The sequence below is a fragment of the Arvicanthis niloticus genome, chromosome 18 (genome assembly GCF_011762505.2).
Source record: "Arvicanthis niloticus isolate mArvNil1 chromosome 18, mArvNil1.pat.X, whole genome shotgun sequence".
Lineage (NCBI taxonomy): Eukaryota > Metazoa > Chordata > Mammalia > Rodentia > Muridae > Arvicanthis > Arvicanthis niloticus.
The window spans coordinates 39,634,872-39,655,363 of record NC_047675.1 but is presented as its reverse complement, the minus strand read 5'-3'; the positions used below and the strand labels follow the sequence as shown (position 1 = coordinate 39,655,363).

Here is a 20,492-nt window from a genome sequence, read left to right as displayed (position 1 = left end):
CTATACTTGAAGCTTTAGATGCTAGTGCAGACAGAGTGTGTACGTGGTTCAAAAAAAAAACCAAAAAAACAAACAAACAAACAAACAAACAAACAAAAAACAAAAAACTGTTGCAGAGAATATCTCACTGTGATTACAGAGTCCCTGACACGTAAAGTATCAAGAATAGTTTTGTCATCAGTTGTTAAAGTTCTAGAATATAAAAATTTGATCAGAGATATGAAGTGAGTTTGGTTTTATGTGCTAATTACAATTAAACATTAGCAGCAGCTGCCTTCCAGTATGATGAAAATGATATTGCAATTACAAGGTCATATTAAGTCTCTGTGAAAACAAAAAGGAGTTCTGTGGTTGATTAGTTATGTCTGCAAGGTAGCAGGAAGAAACCAGACATGGGACATATGTTTCCAATTATGTAATAAACTAGATATAAGTGCCCAAAGCACAATGATGTTCTCCTCAATCATCCCTTCCTACATTATTGCCCATGGCTGAGAGTGGAGTGCTTAGTGCTGAAATTCTTGAATTCTGTTTTTAGGCCTCAGTATGGTGGCAAGTACTGCCCAGGATCTAGCCGCATCTACAAGCTGTGCAACATTAACCCTTGTCATGAGAATAGCTTGGATTTCCGTGCCCAGCAGTGTGCAGAGTATAACAACAAGCCCTTCCGGGGATGGTTGTACCGTTGGAGACCCTATACAAAAGTTGAAGGTAACTTGGTCACTGTGACATGCCAGTGTCTCACTGTAGATAGTATGCAAATTCGCTAAACAGTTTCCATGTTTATTTTCTATTTCTGAGGCTTGTCCTGGTTCAGTGTTTTATCAACTTTCATAGGTGTTGTTTATTTTGGCAGTCTTTTTTTCCCCCCAGAAGACACCTATTGTCTGTGAACAAAAAGATCTGTTTGTTTAGAATAAGCTTACATTTCTAAATATACTGTTGACAGTTTGGTGATTTTTGTCTCCCAGGGATAATAACTGAAATTGATATGAGTTGTCCAGACTGAAAACTCATGAACCCGTATACATCCACAGGAAGAATTTTTTTAAAAAATGGATGTATGTCTGTACATCCACAGAATGAATTAAAAGTTATACAGAACTTTTCATATTTCTTATAACTGAAAATTATATATTGCTTTTGATTTTGAGAGATACAAGAGATATGTTTTGAGATGATGTATCATTCTTTAGCTGAAACTAACCTAGAATTTAATATATGTCCCAGGCTGAATTATGTAGCCCAGATTGAACCTGAACTCTTGACAACACTCTGCCGCCTTAGCCTCTTGAGTGCTAGGATTCTATGTGTGAGCCACCATGCCTAGATGCATTTGACTTTTTAAAAATAACAAAACATTTGTGTCAGTTGCCATGGAAACATTGATATCCATTCTATTACCCATGATGGATAGCCATCACTAGTCCATCCGTTTCTTGGCATCTTTGTATTGTCCTTATTTGTCAGATCTCATCCTCACTTTCTTGAAGAAGGATTTGTGGGACTCTTGGTTCCATACATGTAAAAGGGGACAGATATGACATTTTTGACAATTAATGGCTGTCCCTGTTCTAAAAAATCCAAACCTGTGTTGTCGGTCGGCATCAAGAGAGCTACCATACCTAAAGAACCATAGTAAACAGACCTATCTGCTATTAAGACCAGGTAGCACAGCTTTAAACAATGCCAGTTTGACTGGGCCAGGATTGCTGACACCTCCCTAAGACTGTCAAGGGCAGAGGCAAATGTGAATATTTTGAAAGCTCTGTCTTCAGAGAAAATAATGAGAGGCTTGTGAATGTTCACTTTTTTTTTTTTTTAAGGATCAAAGTTTAAAAGGAAATAAAAATTGAGGTGTTTTAGATTTACAAAAACCTGTTTAAAAGAACACATCAACATGACAGCTCAGACTGTCCTAAGATCTCTGCTTCTTGGAGAGAGATAGCTATTATATTCTTTTGACATTTTTATTCTCTAAAGACTGTGTCCTGATTTTATTCGTAATTTAGCTTGAGGTTACTTATAAATTTTTATTTATTTTATCATGTGTATGAATATTTTACCTACACATATGTCTATGTACAGATCCCTTGGGACTAGGGTTACCGACAACTGTGAGCCACCATGTATGGATGATGAGAACTGAGCTCTGGTCATTTGTGCTCACCACTCCTAACCACTAAACCATCTTTCCAGTCTCAAGATTATGTTATTTGTTTGTTTCTTCATGTATTCATTTATATATTATTTTTACAAGAACTTAGGATCCACGGGGAGGAAACCTTGGTACATCTTCAACATGTTTTGTGTCTATAGAATCAAAGAAGACTACTTAGTCTAGACTTCAAGGCTAGTTTGAGGGATTTGTTCTTGCCTTATTTTAATGATACAGGGTATCACTCTGTAGCCCAGGCTAACCTGGAACTCCCAATCTTCCTGCTTTAGCCTCTGTCTTGGGATGACAGATGTGTGTTACCATACCTGGCTTTAATAGTTGTAATGTTTGGAAAGAATGAATGAATGAATATTAGCTGCCCAGATGGGGCACCTGATCCCTGTGTAAGTGATAAGTTCTCTATCATGACAGGCATTCAATAAAAGATGGAGTAATGATCAGAGAAAGATGCCACCCAGCAGCAGCTCAGCAGATGGGATAGCTCAAATTGTTTCATTCTAGCATCTAAAACTGCATTTTTTTCTTGCACACACACACACACACACACACACACACACACACACACACTTTGCTAACAAGGGAGTGTGCAGTTTGAGTCACTCATTCTGTGAGAATTTGCTTTCTCAGTACCCAGAGTCTCCACAGTGTGAGACAGCAGAGTTGAGCCTTTTGTTCCCACCTTCTTCTGCATGTGACACTTAGAATCAGAGGAGACTGACCACTATTTGAAACTCTGGCACATTCCTACCACTTAAGAACAGAAGGCCAGATGAAATGGCACACACTAGAAATTTCAGTCCTTGGGAAGATGAGGCAGTTAGGTTCTCATTTGCTTTTCATTGCTGGGATAAACACCCTAACAAAATAAACCTGGCTGAGAGGGGGGTTCACTTCATCTTATAATTCCAAATCCCAGTCTATCCTCCAGAAAAATCAAGGCAGAAACTCAAGCAGAAGCCACAGAGGAATATTTCTTACTGACTCTCTAGTTCATGCTCAGCTAGCTTGCTTATATTGCCTAGATCTACTTGCCTAGGGAATGGTGCTGCCCACAGTGGACTAGGCCCTCCCATATTAATCATCAATCAAGATGTTCTCTGGAAGACATGACCATAAGCCAGTATGACCTGATCAACTCTTAAGTTGAGGTTTCCTCCTTCTAGGTGACTCTAGGTTGTGTGAATTTCATGCTAAAAATTAAGTAGGATAAAGCAGAGATTAGAAGCCAGCTTAGGCCATATAGTGGGACTGTCTCAAAAACAAAGAACAGGGGAAGGCTCTGTCATGAATACAGAGCTCTCTATAAGCAGTAAACTTTTTAAAAATAAACCTTTTTTATTCTTTTTTAAAAGCAAGGTTGTGCCTAGAGATCTATACTAGAAAAAATTAACAAATAAAAGACAAAAAGCAAATAATAAACTTTTATTAGAGCTTTTCAATTCCTGAGACTAATACAGAAGAGAAACACACACACACACACACACCGTCCAACTCCTCCTAAATCTCATTTATTGAACTTACCATGCACTAAATAAAGTTGTTACTTGAAAAATAAAGACACTGTAGTTAAGAGAGAAAAACATTTTGTCCACCCACACATCTACATTTTTTGAACACATTATATTTTGTCTCACATGTAAGTTTTAAGTTTGCCTTCTATTGAAGGGCTTTGTGAAACAGGACTGTTTGTGAACTGTTTACACATCTGTGTGAAACTGTTGTTAGGGATATCACTCAGTGTCGCCTACCGAAGGTCCCCTGTGAGAAACGTCATCTGGAGTTGCTGGCCAAGGACAGCTGTCTCTATCGCAGGCACTGGCTTTCATTCTCCTTCCAGATAACAAAAGCACTATAACTATACTTCTTTTTTCCCTTTTCCTATGATACTAGAAATTTCCCAGAGGTTCAATGGTCAAATAAAAGTACTGTGTTTGCCTTTAGAATTAGTTTCTTCGATTTTTCTGCTCGTGACATTTCAATTTGATATTTTTCACAAACAATGTTGACCACATGGTTTTGTTTTCCAAGTATGTCGATCTTTACCTTTTGACAGGCTATCTTAAGTTTCTGAGGGGATCTAGTCCCTAACTAAATCATTAGGCTATAACCTGAACTGTTTGTAAAAATTAAAATTTAATTAAGACACAAAGATACCTTCTTACCTAACTGCTGCTATTCATCAACTGAAGGGCTCACAACGTCTGGAGTATTTACAGTCCAGGGAGGCTATCTGTACAACCCAAAAACCATATATGTAGTTATGATTTATATAAATTATAAATATAAAATTCTTAGGTGCCAAGCCAGGCATGGTGACACAGTCTTTTAATCTCAGTGCTTGAGAGGTAGAGCCAGGTTGATGCCTGCGAGTTCAGGGCCAGCCTGATCTACATAGGCACTTCCAGGTTAGCCATGGCTGCATAGTGAGAGTCTCTCTCAAACAAAACAAAATAGCCCACAATTCCTTGGTGTCAATATTTAATTGGCTTTGTGTGGGCTCTCAAGTGGGATTTGTCTTTTAAAAGACATGTGGTCTTCTGTGCACACACGCAGTCATGCTCACAAACAAAATTATATAGAATGCTACCTACTTTGTTCCCACTAGCTAATCCAAGTTGATTTAATTGCTCTCTCTGGTGACCACACTATTCTGCACCTCAGCTAGTCTTGATCCTGTCCTTTGATCTCTCTGCTTCTAGAGGACGATCGATGTAAACTCTACTGCAAGGCGGAGAACTTTGAGTTTTTTTTCGCCATGTCTGGCAAGGTGAAAGACGGGACGCCTTGTTCCCCACACAGAAACGACGTCTGCATCGATGGGATTTGTGAAGTAAGAGGACATTTCTGCCTCAGGGTGTGCAGTCAGGCTGATGTCTCCTCCTGTGCCCTGAGGATGGTTGAGGGAGTCTCTATAATACACATAGGAGGATGGCCGAAGAGTCCACCTGGGCTGTACACCTTTGAGGCCCTCTCTAACTTTCACAAGACTCCTTCATTTTTCTGTTTCAGCCACTTCCAGGCATAGAGAATGTGTGTAAGTGATAGCTACTTTTGCATTGCTATAAAAACAATAAGACAGAAATGATGGTAATGTCTTAGTGCCTGCGCACTAAGCATGTTCACCACGTAGTAGAACTTCAGAAGTGCAACGGGAACAGAGCTGCCTGCCCTTTCTAGTTCCTGTCTTTGGGGACTCACTTTCCCTTGCACTTAAACTTTATTATAAGCATTTCATCCTTTTCTAGGGCATGTGTGTGTGTGTGAGTGTGTATGTGCGCAAGCACATGCATGCATGTGCGAATATCTCCATGTGTATTTGTGTATGCGTAATTGCTATTTTTATGCATATGGGAAGTTTTTCATGTGTGTGTGTATGTGTTTGTGCATATGTGTAGGTACATGCCCTCTTATGCTTGGTTGCATGTATGTATACATGTGTTTATGTATATGCACATGCACAGAGGGAGTCTGAATGTGTACTGCTCGGCATTTTCATGCATCATTCATACAGTTGGCATGGAAATCTTGTAATAGCTCACGACTCTTTATTCTGGTTTCCTAGAGCTGGAGTCTAAGCCTCAGATCAGTCATGCAGTTTGATCAACTATGCATTTGCTTGCAGAGGAAGAGTTGCTTTTCTTAGGAGGAAGTTGACCACCAGTAGATTGCCCATATCCCAGTGGTTGACTCCACACTTCTGTATGCATACGATCAGTACTCATTAGAACCAGCAGGTTAAGACAGCAATAATATTCAAAAGAAAAAAAAGGTGGGAGGAGATGTGTGGGAGACTTCCAGGAGAGCTGGGGGGAAGTGGGCTATATATAACCAAAATACATTATATGCATGAATAAAATTTTTGAAGAATGAATAAAGGTTATTATTTACAAAGAGTTCCAGAGGAATTCTTTGAACCCCAGTGTAACTTAAGGCTCTGGTTTTCACCTTAGCAGAGCTGCCCATCCCCCACCTCTGTTAGTCTTCACCGGGTCTGCTCATCTTTGATTCTTCCCTCCTCTTGTTCCTCACAGCCGGTAGGATGCGACCATGAACTTGGCTCTAAGGCGGTGTCTGATGCATGTGGTGTGTGCAAAGGCGATAACTCGACCTGCAAGTTTTATAAAGGCCTGTACCTCAGTCAGCACAAAGCAAATGGTAAGAGCCACTTGCCATTCCCATTCTGGTCCCACTTCTGCCTCTAAATGGGGAGGGGACTGTGCTAATGTAACCCTAGCTCATCCAACACTAGGGGTAGCTCTTGCCACATGATAAGGTTCTTAGGACCCTTAGGTGAATGGATTCATCGATGCATTGTACCTCAGAAGAAGATTGAGTAGAGCCACAGAATGGCTCATCAGAGAAAGGCAGTTGCCACCAAACCTGACAACATGAGTTTGAACCCCAGAACTCAAGGTGGATGGGGGGGAGAAGAACAGACTTTCTAAAATTGTCCTCTGACTTCTTTGTGCATGTTATGACACATAGGTACACATAGAAACACACGCACACGCCTGCACGTGTGTGCACATGCACACGTAAACACACACACACAGAGAGACAGACAGACAGACAGACAGAGAGACAGAGACAGAGAAAAGGAGAGAACAAATCTCAAAAACAGAAAATGAATTTATTAGTCTTTTCACTTTATGAAATAGAATTGGCTAGTCTCAAAGGCCCCATCAAAATGGTTACTGCATGTCCAATTACCAATCTCCAATCTACAGTATTAAACACGGAATATGTCTCTGTGTCCATTTAGAGTATTACCCTGTGGTCACCATCCCAGCTGGGGCCCGAAGCATTGAGATTCAGGAGTTGCAGCTTTCTTCCAGCTATCTTGCTGTTCGAAGCCTCAGTCAAAAGTATTACCTCACAGGGGGCTGGAGCATTGACTGGCCTGGGGACTTCACCTTCGCAGGGACCACGTTTGAATACCAGCGTTCCTTTAACCACCCTGAACGACTGTATGCCCCAGGACCCACCAATGAGACGCTTGTCTTTGAAGTAAGTTTGATTCTGATGCTAGAGCCTCCTGTGGCATGGTGACAACTTGAACAAACTCGGCTCATTTGCTGATAGGCAGCCTTTCAGAGTGCAAGGAGGTCAGTTAGCAACTTTATTCTGAAGATTATTTTTCATATATAAATAGCAGTCTTCTTCCACTTCACCTGCCTAGGAGTTCCCAGGAATGCAAAGGTAATACTCATAAAAGGATTCTATGTTGTGACCACTATTCTGAAAGTCTATTGTGGTTGTTTCTAACATTGTCAGACTGCCCAGAAGGAGGTATTTTAATAGAGAACATGCTGACCTGGGTGGCAGCAGGCATTTAGTCATAATTTTGTAAGTTGTAGCATCCCCCAATATTTAAAAAAAGAAAAAAACATATGAATGGACAACAGAAGCAATGAACATATCCAGTGTTTCTCTAAGTATGCACATGATGTTCCCTCACATCCAAGATGCTGAGAAAAGCCAAGCCACTCATGTGGTAAAACTCTCTTAAGGAAAAACTGTTCCAGTTGACCTACAAAGTGCAGAAGCTCTGGGAACAGGGAGCTGGGCTGTTCGGCGACAGTTGGTACTCAGACGATTTTTAAAACATTTTGTTGGTGCTAAGAAGTAGACCCAGGGCCTGTGTATGCCAGGCATGGAGTCTACCTATGTACCTCAGCCACAGCGCCTTGTCTGCCCTTGAATCAACAATATCCTTGTATATACCCAACAGACATAAACCAGTGGCATCTAGAAAGTCACTATGAACGCTGAATGTTAAGACAGGTGCCAGGAGCTTGGCTGATGACCTTTGCCTGGGACTCTATTTCATTCTCGAAGCCTGGTGAACAGTTAAGCTATTTATGTTTATCGTGTCCTTGGCATGCTCAGGAAGCATCTCTGCCCTTGCTCCTTCAAAATACCGTGTCCTCATCCTCTTGGGATACTTTGTCCAAATTCATGATCGACAAAGCTCTTTCCAGAGGCAGATTCTTCCTCTGTATAAACTGAAGCTTCCTGTTCTTTTTCCTGCTTCCTGGCTCAGCTGGACTAGATCTCACTGGGGTAAAGTGGGTGGTGATCAGGTACAGCCTCTGGTGGGTCTTTGGTGAAAGCAACCGAAAATGGATTACTCTTGTCCTGGGTGGGTGTTTGGATGCTATGTGTGACGCGCTATTCTGGGTGAATTTGCATGACGTTTTGATGGTTCCTGAATGGATTCCTAGATTTCCCAGAAGCGTAGAAGGTTGAAAGTGAAAAATACCACTGTTTGAAGCTGCTATTGAAGACTTCTGCATTTCACACCCTGAGCGTCTACTTGTTTCCTCACTTAACTGTAGATAGATACAGGTATATAGCTGGGGATAAAGTAGTAAAAGGGGGGAAAAAAGGAAGGGAAAGAAAACAAAAGAAAAAATGAAAGAAACAAGATAGCAACCCTCCCTGGAATTATAAAACTTAGCACATTAGAAAGTCTAGAGTAGTGTTGTTCTAAAAACATATGAATGGACAGTAGAAGCAATGAACACAGCTAGTGTTTATCTAAAGAAGTATTCAAAATTGTTACCATAACCATGTCTCTGAGTCCCCTAGAGATCTGCCCTCTTCCCATTTGCAAAATGGGACTGGTGGTCTGCTTTAGCAGGACTGATTTATTCCAGTATGTGTATAAGTGACAATGTCCACTCTTCAACAGGGGCTGACATAACCAGCTATTCTTGCTAGTCATTTTGCCCTTGAGGTTTTCTACCTACACAATTATAGTAGAAAGCTTACTGATACTCAGATTTCTGTTACTATCACAAAATACCCGAGGTAACCAACTTACGCAGAAGAAAGGTGTGTTTTGACTCTGAGATTTGAAAGCTTTGGGCTATGCTCTGTTGGCAAGCTCCCTGAAGGAAAATAGATCTAAATGAAGAAAACAGAGACTGTCTCTGGATTTAGGGGTTGGTAGAGAAGAGTCATCTTCTGTGATAATTAAAGGACCAGCCAAGGGAATTGTGCAGGGATTTCAAGGCAGGAAGTAGTTAAGAATGAAGTTAACGCATCAGACTGAGAAGTTGTCCTGAGGCCTGGGTGGGTGCAGTAGGGTTACAGAGCCCAGGCAACATTCTCACCCATGGTGAGGGGCATGGGATTCATGCTAAGTCAGTGTCCAGATCTTACTGAGGTGGGTGTGTTAAAAACTCACTCCAGCTGCTGGGTGGAAACGTGATCGGAGGGACACAAAAGTGAGCCGAGAGCCAATGGAAACGAATTCATCTTTAATTCCAGGTAAGAAGTATTAAGAATTGACACTTAGGGTGTGAACATGAAGGGTGTGGACTTGCTTGTAGTGTAAATGCAGATAGAAAGTAGGAAGGACAGTTCTAGAGATACCAGGGATATAGACTTTGAGGGAGAAGACAATATTGAAAATAAATGTTGGCTTCTTCCTTGAGCCTTTGGTGGGTGTTTTAACCTACTATAGTGATCTTGACAGTACCTTGTAGTAGGGCTAAACCCCTGTTATTTAAGATTTATCTTCAGTATTGATGCAGCAATGGAAAGTCAGTGGGGTGTGCATTAAAATACCCAAAGTAGCATTGGAATGAATGTGTATCAGATTGTGAAACCCCTGGATGTGATACCTTAATGTAAGTTAATAAACCATAGGATACAGGTCCCAGTTTTCGCTGATGGGCTGCCTCTTGGGGATAGTCAAATCATTGCCTTATCAAGACTATGTGTCACAAAGACACTATTGAACTACAACACTACTGAAACCACTGATGAGCTGGCACAAAGAGTATGTGTCCACCTGGACCTTGACTCATCGTTGCCATAGAAATTTGTATATAAATGTATTTCTGCTGCTACCCTGGGATTCTGTCCTGTGCTTTTGCTCTGAACCTGCCCAGACGAGAGAAGAAAGATTTCCTTAGTGAAAATAGGGATGGTACCCTAGCTGTTCTTTTTCTGCTAACTCCAAATTGGTATGTTTTCTTATGAATCCTAAGATATTTAAAATCTGTGCATGAATACCACACTCAAAATCTCTCCATGTTCATTTTGGAATAGAGTATCCTTCCCAAATACTCTTTCTCAGTCTCGAGGCAACCAGAGAATACTGCTTGCCATGTACGTGTCAGTTTCACAGTTTGAAGACTGTGCAATCTGTGTGGAATTCAGAATCACAGCATTTCCTACAGTATGGGAGTCTATTTGTCTGTTCTGGGGACCTTTTGAACCATGATGGTACAGGATAAAAGTGCCCTCTCCACATGTGCTAGTCACATTTCTGTCGCTGTGATACAACACCCTGCCAAACTCTTGGGGGAGAAGGGTTTATTTGGCTTTTACAATACCACTGTTGCAAAAGCAGAGAAAGAATAAAGTAGAGAAAAAAATTAAGAACAAAGCACCCAACTCGTTTTCTCTACTCTTTAAACGGTCCGGGACCCATACTTACAAAATGGTACTTCCCATAGTGGGTTGGATCTTCTAATTCCAATGAACTCAGTTAAGAAGAGTCTATCATAAGTATGCACATGGGAAAACCTTTCTAGACAGTCCTGAATTGAGATTCCCTTCCCAAGTAATTCTAGATGGTATAAGTTGAGAGTCAATACTAGTGATCACACCATATGGAATCTGCCGTGTGACACCTTAAACATTTACCGATGAGCTAAGAAGACTACTGACCCAAACTAACCATCTACAACTTGAAATTTGAAGGTTAGAAATGCAGGCTTAACTTGCTAACATAACTGGGGGAAACTTCTTGCTTTTTCCGTCTTTTAACGTCTACATTTGTAGAACAGACGAATCACACTTGCCATGGGCAGCTCTTGTAAGGATGGTTTAAGGTAAGTTTTCTGCTCACATCATCGCCTTTTCCCTTTGCATATATGGCACACACGTTTTAAGAAACTAACCTTAAACCTCATGCCATGGTGAGCAAACTGGTGGCCAAAGGCCAGCCCCATCTTCCAGATCACATAACAAAAAAGCATAACGGGACATTGTGACTTCTTGTAAAAATGTGAATCGAAAAATCTGTTTTTAGAAACTTCTGGCATTAGTGGATATTCGAGTTTGCCAATGTTGGCCATAGACCTTGGTCATGTGTTGGCCTCCAGTCATCTCCTACACCAGGGATCCTTAAAGTTTTTGTATTTTTTATCCTGTTTCACCTGAAGAAAATTTTAAGCAACCCTAAATACATCATAATTTATTTTAAAATAACTTTTTGCTACATTAATAATTTTATCATTTGTTAAAGGGGAAAATAGGTTTTATCAATGTGAGTTGGCATACCTCTGTTGAGAAATTGCCTCCACTAGATCATCTGGTGGGCACATCTATGGGGCACTTGCTTGATTAAGGATTGAGGAAAGAGCACAGCCTGCAGTGGGTGGTACCATTTCTAGAGAGGTGGTCCTTCCCTGGAATTTATAAGAAAGGTAGCTGAGCAAGCCAGAAGGAATAAGCCAGTAACCAATGTTCCTTTACGGTTTCTGCTTCAGTCGCCACCTGAAACTCCTGCCTTGGCATTTATTTATTTATTTATTTATTTATTTATTTATTTATTTATTTATTTATTTATTTGAGAGACTGTAACCTGCAAAAGAAAATAAACTATCCTCCCACTCCCGCTCTGCCATGTTGCTTTGGTCGTGGTGTTTATCATAGCAACAGGAAGCCATCTAAGATGCATACTCCTGAAATGGATATCCTTATCTCTTTTATTCTTTCAAAACAATTATTCATTCTTAGAGAATTTCATACAATGCATTTGATCCCTTCCCCTCCCACTCTTCCTCGTAAGCTCTCCCAGATGAACCCTACTTCCCACCCTCCAAATTTAGCATTCTCCCTTTTTAAATAACCCATTTGAGTCCGATATATGTGGTGCCTAAATTATACTTTATGTCATTGTGTTGCTTATTTGTGAGATTATAATTTAATTTCACTATTCCTCCCTTCCCTTTCCTCCCTCCAAACCCTTCCATATACCCCCCACTCTCTTTCAAATTCATGGCCTTTTTTCCTACTAACTGTTATTACCTCTCTCTGTATAACTCTACCTGAATATACGTTTTCAGGGCTGTTTGGCACCGGATAACCACTTGGTGTGTTCTTCCCTGGGGAAGGTTACCTCTCCATCCCCACTTTGCAGTTGCCTGTACTTCTTTGTGTAGGGTTGAGACTTCATGAGTTTTTCTCCATCTACTTTGGTATGTCCATTGGCGTCATCCTTGGTCAATTCATATTTGAACAATCGTGTTGGTGGGAATTAATGGGTGTAGCTTCTGCCATTCCTAGGAGATACAAGTTCATAGTAAACTCCCTGAGCTCCTGGCCCTTACAGACTTTTCACCGTCTCTTCCATGATGTTTCCCAAGCCATTCGTACAGTAGCGTTTTGTAGCTGTATCCACTGGGACTGAACTTCACAATCTTGCATTTTGATTGGTTCTGACTTTCTATAATGGCCTCTGCTGGTTGCAAAGAGAGGCTTTCTTGATGAGAGATGGAGACTATCTTTATCTGTGTGTATAAAGATGAGTGTTTATGAATTGCCTTTAGGGATTAGGCTGGTTTAGTAAATTTGTGGCTGTAGATTCTCCTCCAGTAGCCACTACTTCATAAAAAGATTATATTTTGGTGAAATAGTTGGTAGTGCAAAGTCTAGAAGATCTTCAGCCTTGTCCAGAGTTGATCAACGTATTGATTTTATAATCATCAAAGCTGAGGACACCATTCCACATAAATATGTGGGACAAAGTTTCAAAAGCATAAGAAGGTCAGTTTAGGAACCGTTGGAAACTGGCCTAATCTCAAGCTAAGGTGTGGCACCTCGACCTATGGCTCATTTGGTTGGTTCGGAAAGCTATTGATTTATCACTAAGCAAAATTTCATAGGCCAAACGTGACCAAAAACAAAAGGAAGGATCCAGGCTAAATGGCTTTCAGGACATCTCCCTCATGCAGCCAGGAGCTAGGATGAGTCACTCCTGATGAGAAATGGTCTTTTTACTACTTCAAGACCTACAAGCAATTTTTTTTTTATTTCATTTCCCTCCATAGTTTAGTTCATAAACACAAAACCATCCCAGTTTTTCAGAGTTTTGTTTGTAGTTGAAGCTTCGATCCTAAACAGATCTGCTCAGCAGAAAAGCCGCAACAGAAAAATAGGAGGAGAAATGACAGGTAGTGAAGAGTGGGGTGTCTGAGCCTTCCTTTCATCTGTGAAGCCTGACTGTCCCATCCTGCACACTGATCAAGTTAAGCAGACTTTGATACACTGTTGCTAAGCCCTGTTGCTAAGCATTACACCAGCCTTGGCTGAGCCTCTTTATCCTGCCTTGTATAATCTCACCACAGATCATTCAGCTGTATCATTTAACCCCGACCAAGAACTACACACCGTTTGGCTTCTTCAGTGGGTACAAAATTTCATCCAGCATCTAAAAATAAGTTTTGAGATTTATTTTTATGACTACAAACATTTTATCTGCATGTATGCCTGTGCACCCGTGTACATGTCTGGTACCTGTAGAGGCCAGAAGAAGGCATCGGATCTCCTGAAATGGGAGTTACAGATGGTTGTGAGCCACCATGTGGGTGCTGAGAATCAAACCCAGGTCCTCTGCAGGAGTAGCCAGTGCTCTTAAAGGCTGAGCCACCCTCCCCAACCCCTAGTTTTACTATTTCTTTGAAAAGTAATTCAAAGAAATGAGGATAGAGTTCCCTAAAACTGGTCAGATTCATCCATCTGTATGTTCCTAAACACAAAATGGCTCCTTAAACAGTAACAACCACGTATAAGAAGAATGTTGAATAGAATGTATTTGAAGAGTCATATAAATATGTGCTGTATGCTCAGTTGAGTATGTATCATATTCTTAAAAGTATTTTAGTTGTGTGTGCATGCATGCGTGGTGTGTGTGTGTGTGTGTGTGTGTTTGTGTGTGTGTAGCGTGTGTGTGTGTGTGTGTTTGGGAACATGCATACCCCAGTGAATGTGTGGATGTCAGAGGACCGCAGGTGCCAGGTCTCTTCTTCCACTACATGGGTGTTCCGGAGGTTGAACTCATGTCATCAAGCTTGGTAGCAAGCACCTTTATCCACTTGAGCACTTGGTAGCAAGCACCTTTATCTCACTTGCCCTGTAAAATAATCTTTCGTACATGTAAAAAAAAATTATAACACTACATTAATATTTGTAGCTATTTAGCGTTATAGCGTCACCGTCGTGAAGCCAAATTACATTTTCTTGGTTGTTCGTTTCTGAAGCTTTACCTTCTGATCCTAATCTGCAACTACATTCAATGAAGCTTCATGTAATAGGCTGGAAATATAATCTGACAGACAACCCACCCCCATAGTAACTTCTATGGCCAAATAGATATACCTTAATGTTTAAAGCAAGTATGAATTCATTTTAAATTTATGAATACATATGAAGTTTAAAAATAAATCTGATAACCTAATATTATATTTGTTTGAACTTTTTAAAGAATCTGGGTTGAGTCTTATTGTTTTCAGAGAGCATCATCAAATTTCTGGCTAGTTTTTAATCTGGTTTTTTTTTAAGATTTATTGATTTATGTATTTTATGTATCTGAATGCTCTGTCTGCCTACATGACTATATGCCAGAAGAGGGCAACAGAGCCCATTATAAATGATTGTGAGCCACCATGCAGGTGCTTGGAATTGAACTCAGGACCTCTAGAGCAGCAGCCCTGAACCATCCTCTCCAGCCCCAAGTTTCTAGTTACTATTAATCACATTTAATTCTCTCTGAAACTCATGGCCTAGGATTATTTTTAAAAAAACTTAAAATTTTATTAAGTCATGCTCAGGAGATAGTTGAGTGGGTAAACTGTTTGTAGTAAGGACCTAATTACAGTTTACCAGAACCTTCATGAGGCTGAGTGTAATGAGGACTATGTGTAACCCAGGGACTTCTATGACCTGATGGGAGGGAGAGACTGAAAGATCCCTGGAAGTTTGTAGAGCAGCCACTTTTTGGCATACACAAGGGCAAACTAGAGACTGTCTCAAACAAGGTGCTCAGGCAAGGGCCAACTCCAGTGGTTGTCCTCTGACCTCCACATGTGCATCATCTCTTCAGCATCACTGTGCCTGCACAAACAAACATGCAAGGCAGAGGGAGGGAGAGAGGGGTTGGAGGAGGAGGAGAAGGAGGAAGAGGAAGAGGAAGAGGAAGAAGAAGAAGAAGAAGAAGAAGAGGAAGAAGGAGGAAGAAGAGGAGGAGGAAGAGGAGGGAGACAGACAGACAGATTTGGACAGACAGAGAGACAAACAATATCAGAGAGAGAGAGAGAGAGAGACAGAGACAGAGACAGAGACAGAGGAATTGTAATAACTAATAAATTATATTTCCCTAAAGGAGACTTTATCTTAATGTCCAAGTGATCCATAGTATTATTCTTTAAAGGGAATTAAATAAAGTTCACTTTCCTTTTCATACAAAGACAGTAAGTTGAACCAAAATGGATACTTTGGGAGCCAAAAATATGTTCACTCCAATATAAAAATGTTGAATGTGTTTTACAATCCTGTGGGATGCCGGAATCAGAATGTGGGAACACAGCAAAAAGAAAGATGCTTGTTCCATCGTCCTCAGAAACGGGTCTGCAGACAGCACTTCTGGCCTTTCGTGCGTCTCAGTTCTGGTTACAGTGTAAAATTCAGCAGAAAGCTGTGTTTGCTAGACACTCAAGGGCAGCCCTGTAAGGATCATGCCCCTCTTTCTTATCTGCTCCGGTGTGTTATATCATAACTGGCAAGGTTCTAGCAGTGCCCCATCCTTGGGATGCATTGGTTCCCCATGGCTATCATCAAAGAGACCTGTTCCTCTTTATGTCCCTCTTGATGTCTAACATTTTAAGTTATATTTTTAGACATCCGATTTTAATTTTAAAAACATTAAATACCTAGGTCTATCTTAGATATTGAAGTTGCACCAGTCGTTAAAATGCAAACTGTACTGCCCAACCTTCATGATTCAAGTATTTTTAAATATTTGATTTATTCTTTGACAGTTGCTAACATACGTCTGACGTATCTTGATCCTATCTCCCACCCTAAATGTTCCCCCCCACTCCCTCTGGACGCCACATTGAAAACATGCACCTCCCTTGGACCTTGATGACTTCTTTTTTATTTTTAAAATGTGTTATAATCCATTATGGATTTGTCTTTTAAAAGCAATACTTTGTGTTTATTCTTTGAAAATCCCGTACCTTTCTATAATACAATTCCATCGTATCTACCCATCATTACAGACATCCCTCCAGCTTGCCCCAGTACCCCATCTTATCTTTATTATAACTCCATGTCTTGCTTTTTTTTCTGTTATTAATAACTCTGAGTCCAATTAGTGATGCCCATATGCACATGAATGTGGGACCACCCACTAGGATGTGAGTGACCTGCCAGTGGCTGAGTGACTCACCCTCAGCAACCATCAGCTGCTAAGAAGTATAAGGAATAGATCTTTGGATCCTCTACCTGTGGAAAGCTTCATGGGCAAGACAGAAAATGGCTGTAGTAGTAGTTGGTGATCAGACTTAATGGCTCCTGTGTGACATTAAATGGATCGATCAGATTTCATAGGTCCCAGTTTATCAGGTGTGTTCTTTTGATACCTGAATCCCAGCTTTATCATATGGTGACTTATTTCTCTTTGTAGCTTTCCAACACTGACACAGTATGTAGAACATTCTAGAATAGTAGGAAGAAATTTTTAAAGTGTGCAGCAAACACTATCATGTGATAAAACTTGTAGGTTCTTTTGTTTTGAAGATTATAATTTGATTACAACATTAATCCCTTCCCCTTTCCTCCCTCCAAACCTTCATATACACCTTTCCCCCTCTCCTTCATATTCTTCAGTACATGTTATCATCATGATGTTTAATTATCTCTTAGGACCAGCCTTAGAACCATACAGAGTAAAGTTAATTACTTATGTATGTGTAACTGTGTGTGTAAGTATGTGCACATATGTGTAGGTGCCTGAGAAGACCAGAACAGGGTATCAGATCCTCTAGAGCTGGAGTTATAGGTTAAGAATGACCGAGTGCTGCAAATAGAAAGTTTTCTTTGTAGCTCTGGCTGGCCTGGAATTCACAAGGTAGGTCAGTCTGGTCTCACCTCACAGAAATCCACCTACCTCTGCCCCTGCTGGGGTTAAAAGGCAAGCACTGCCAAGCCCAGATGGCCAGCAGGTACTCCTAAACACTGAGCTATCACCTCAGCCACACACTTTGAGTCCTCAAACATTCTCTGGGATGCCTGTGCTTCTCTTACCCACTGTGAGTACCAAGTGATTTACATATAAGATGCCGTTGACCCATGCAGTCTCAGGAGGCTCATTGTACCAAGGGAGATGATTTTGCTTCTCCAGCACGTGGGTTCACCAGATCTTGCCATATATCTCTGCGTGTTTTATAGTCAGGGGAGAATAATACAATCCCTGGAGTAATTGACTGCTGTCAGTTAACCCTGAGAAATAAGTACATGGCCTCACACCAAATAAAAGCACCTTCTGCTTCTGGTTATTTTTATATGTCAAAATTTTATAGGATGTCTTCATAGGCAACTCAGAGTTTAAACTAAATGGAAAACAGACTTTCACTTTATCACGAAGTCACGAGCCAGTCCTGTTTTGAAATGCTGTCTCTGTTACACTCTTCCCCTCTCTCCACATGCATCCTTGGCGATATCTGGATTCTGTGTTTCCAACAGGTGGATGTCACTCCATCACAGGTCTCCACAGTGGCCTAGAGACATTCCTGGGCTAATGCTGGATTTTTAGAACTGTCTCAAGGCTTGAATAATTTCAGGCATTATTTAAATTCATCTGTCACGTTCCTGCTTTGACACGCAGACTCGGACACATACAAACAGCCTACATTTCTGCCTTGCTCAGAGCGAAGGCCAGTCATGCACACGCACAAGTCCTAGCCCCCCAAAGAAATCAACACAGACTTGGCAGTGGTCTGCTTTCTGAGATCACAGCAGATACAGTTTTTATGAAACCAGACAGTTTCCATCTATTTCAACTCACTCTCTAAGGCAAAAGTCTGGCAGAAGGACTGAAAAGTCTCTCATTAAACTTATGAACTTGTTGGTTATCTGGAAGACTTAGAGTGAGCTTATGTTTCAATAGTGCTGAGGGTATTGTGTGTGGTTGGTTGTGTTCGATGATTGGGTTTGCCTGTCTTAATTCTGCGTCCCTGAACACTTTTAGTGTTTGTGACTGGAGACATAAAAATTATATATTAAAGTGATAGAAATAAAAAAAAAATTGACAGCCAGGGTCAAATCTTACACATAGCTTCTTTGGGAGACAAAAAAAAACTGGTTTCATCTGAAGTCGACAGCCATATATATATATATATATATATATATATATATATATATATATATACATATATATATGCTGGACTCTCTTTCTTTCTTTCTTTCTTTCTTTCTTTCTTTCTTTCTTTCTTTCGTCATTTGACAATGTATAGATGTACATGGTGTATTTGGATTGTCCTTACCCCCCCCCCACCTCATTACCCTCCGTTATCCATTCCCACACCCACTGAGCCCTTTCTCCTTCCAAACACATTCCCATTCTCCCCCTTTCTACTTTTCTATGCATGTATGCACGTGTGTGGGCGTGGTGCCTGTGGTGTGTGATTGAATTTAATTACAGTTGCTTTCGTGAGCATGGGTACGGGGTCATTTACTGAAGCAGTGGCTCCATCAACTTCCCAAGCAACCACTAAAAGCCAAGGGCTCCCCAGGGAGGTACACTCCTCCTTCCCCTCTCCATGGTGGAATGCTGATGGGCCCAATCTTGTGTGGGTTTACATGTGAATGATTACATGTAAGTAATCATGGCTGCTGGGAAGCCATGAGCAGGAGTCACGGCATGTCCAGAAGATGGAATTCCACAACCCCATGCTCCAGCCCCTTCCCGTTCTTTCTGCCTCCTTTTCTTTGATGCTCCCTGAGCCTGGGGGGAGTTGACATAGGCTTCCATTTAGGGCTGAACACAGTTGTAAGCCTTTGTGTTAACCACCGCTGCCGAGCTTTGGGTTATGGATGAAAACTTACATTTTTCCCGTTTTTAAGATTTATACAGCGATCAGCAAAGATCAGTGGCTGAGATCTTTCACTTCATACTGTGGGACAGGCTTGCTTAATAGGCAGTGTTAGGAGACCTTGGTGGTGGTAAAACTCAAATTCTTTCCCTTATGCTTTAGGTTACCTCCCTACTGCTGTGCTGTATTCCCAGTCCGAGGTGTATCTGGCTGATGATAAATTTCCTGCTGGTTTGTGCTCCTCATTCATTCTTTTCTGTCCCTCGGGCTGTCTGCTTCTGTGTGTGTCTCTCTCACACAGGTGCACAGGCACACGGCAGTGAAACAGCCATTCTCTAGTAAGTTGTCCTGCAGAGGAAGGGGGATTCCTCAGGAATGTTTCCTTGTAGCATGACATCATGCTTATCTCCTGAACAGAGTGATTTGAGAAGGCAGGGCAGCAAGGCTGCTGGTCTTTCACTGAAATCTGATCACCCAGATCCTTTATAGCATTCCTCTTTTAGAAAACCTTAAAATACAAAAGGTTTTCCTTTAGGTTAAAAACGTCTCCCCTCCCCCTCAGCAGTGTCAGGCTGTAGAAAGGTACATTTAACACTTTGCAAGCCCAGTGGTATTTGATAGCACGCCAAAGGAACCCTAAAGCTAAACACACAGCAGCCTTGGGAGTTAGTAAGAGTCAGTGAGATACAGACTGACCTCAGTCTAATTGCATGGCTGAAAAAAAAATGTCTCTACAAAATTACTGTGAGCTGAATGTGGCGGTGCACACCTTTAATCGAGGCATTTGGGAGGCAGAAGCAAGCTGATCTCTGTGAGTTCAAGGCCAGCCTGATCTGGCACAGTGCTTTTCAGGCCCACAAAGGCCTGTCAGAGAAAGAGAGCAGGGTGGGGGGAGAGAGAGAATGTGTGTATTATAGGGACACACAGAATATGAATGAGAGTTAATGACTATAATAAATAACTTAGTCCTACACTTTCTGGCAAAGGGAGATGCTATGGGGAAGGGTTCAAGTGGATGGGTATGTTGATTAGTGAGATGACCATGTATAGCATCATCAGTAGGCCCCCCACTTTCCATCCAGCCCCTGACTTTGTGATAATTCTGTCTCAATCCTCCCCTATGTCCAATAGCTAATGTAATGGATAAAAATGTTCCTTAAGATGAGTCAGCTTAGACAAAAGGAGGGTGGCCAAGCAGT

General features: G+C 41.1%; 1 protein-coding gene across 2 annotated transcripts in view; it reads left to right on the top strand.

Moving 5' to 3' along the window:
- The window catches only part of Adamts18 (ADAM metallopeptidase with thrombospondin type 1 motif 18), a 145,144-nt gene that overhangs the window by 102,225 nt on the left and 22,427 nt on the right, over nucleotides 1-20,492 (top strand). For both annotated transcript variants that reach the window (XM_076915918.1, XM_034522883.2), the window contains 4 exons: nucleotides 539-711; nucleotides 4,879-5,009; nucleotides 6,211-6,334; nucleotides 6,942-7,186. In XM_076915918.1, coding sequence (XP_076772033.1) covers nucleotides 539-711; nucleotides 4,879-5,009; nucleotides 6,211-6,334; nucleotides 6,942-7,186 — 673 coding nt within the window. The remainder of the gene's footprint in view (nucleotides 1-538; nucleotides 712-4,878; nucleotides 5,010-6,210; nucleotides 6,335-6,941; nucleotides 7,187-20,492) is intronic.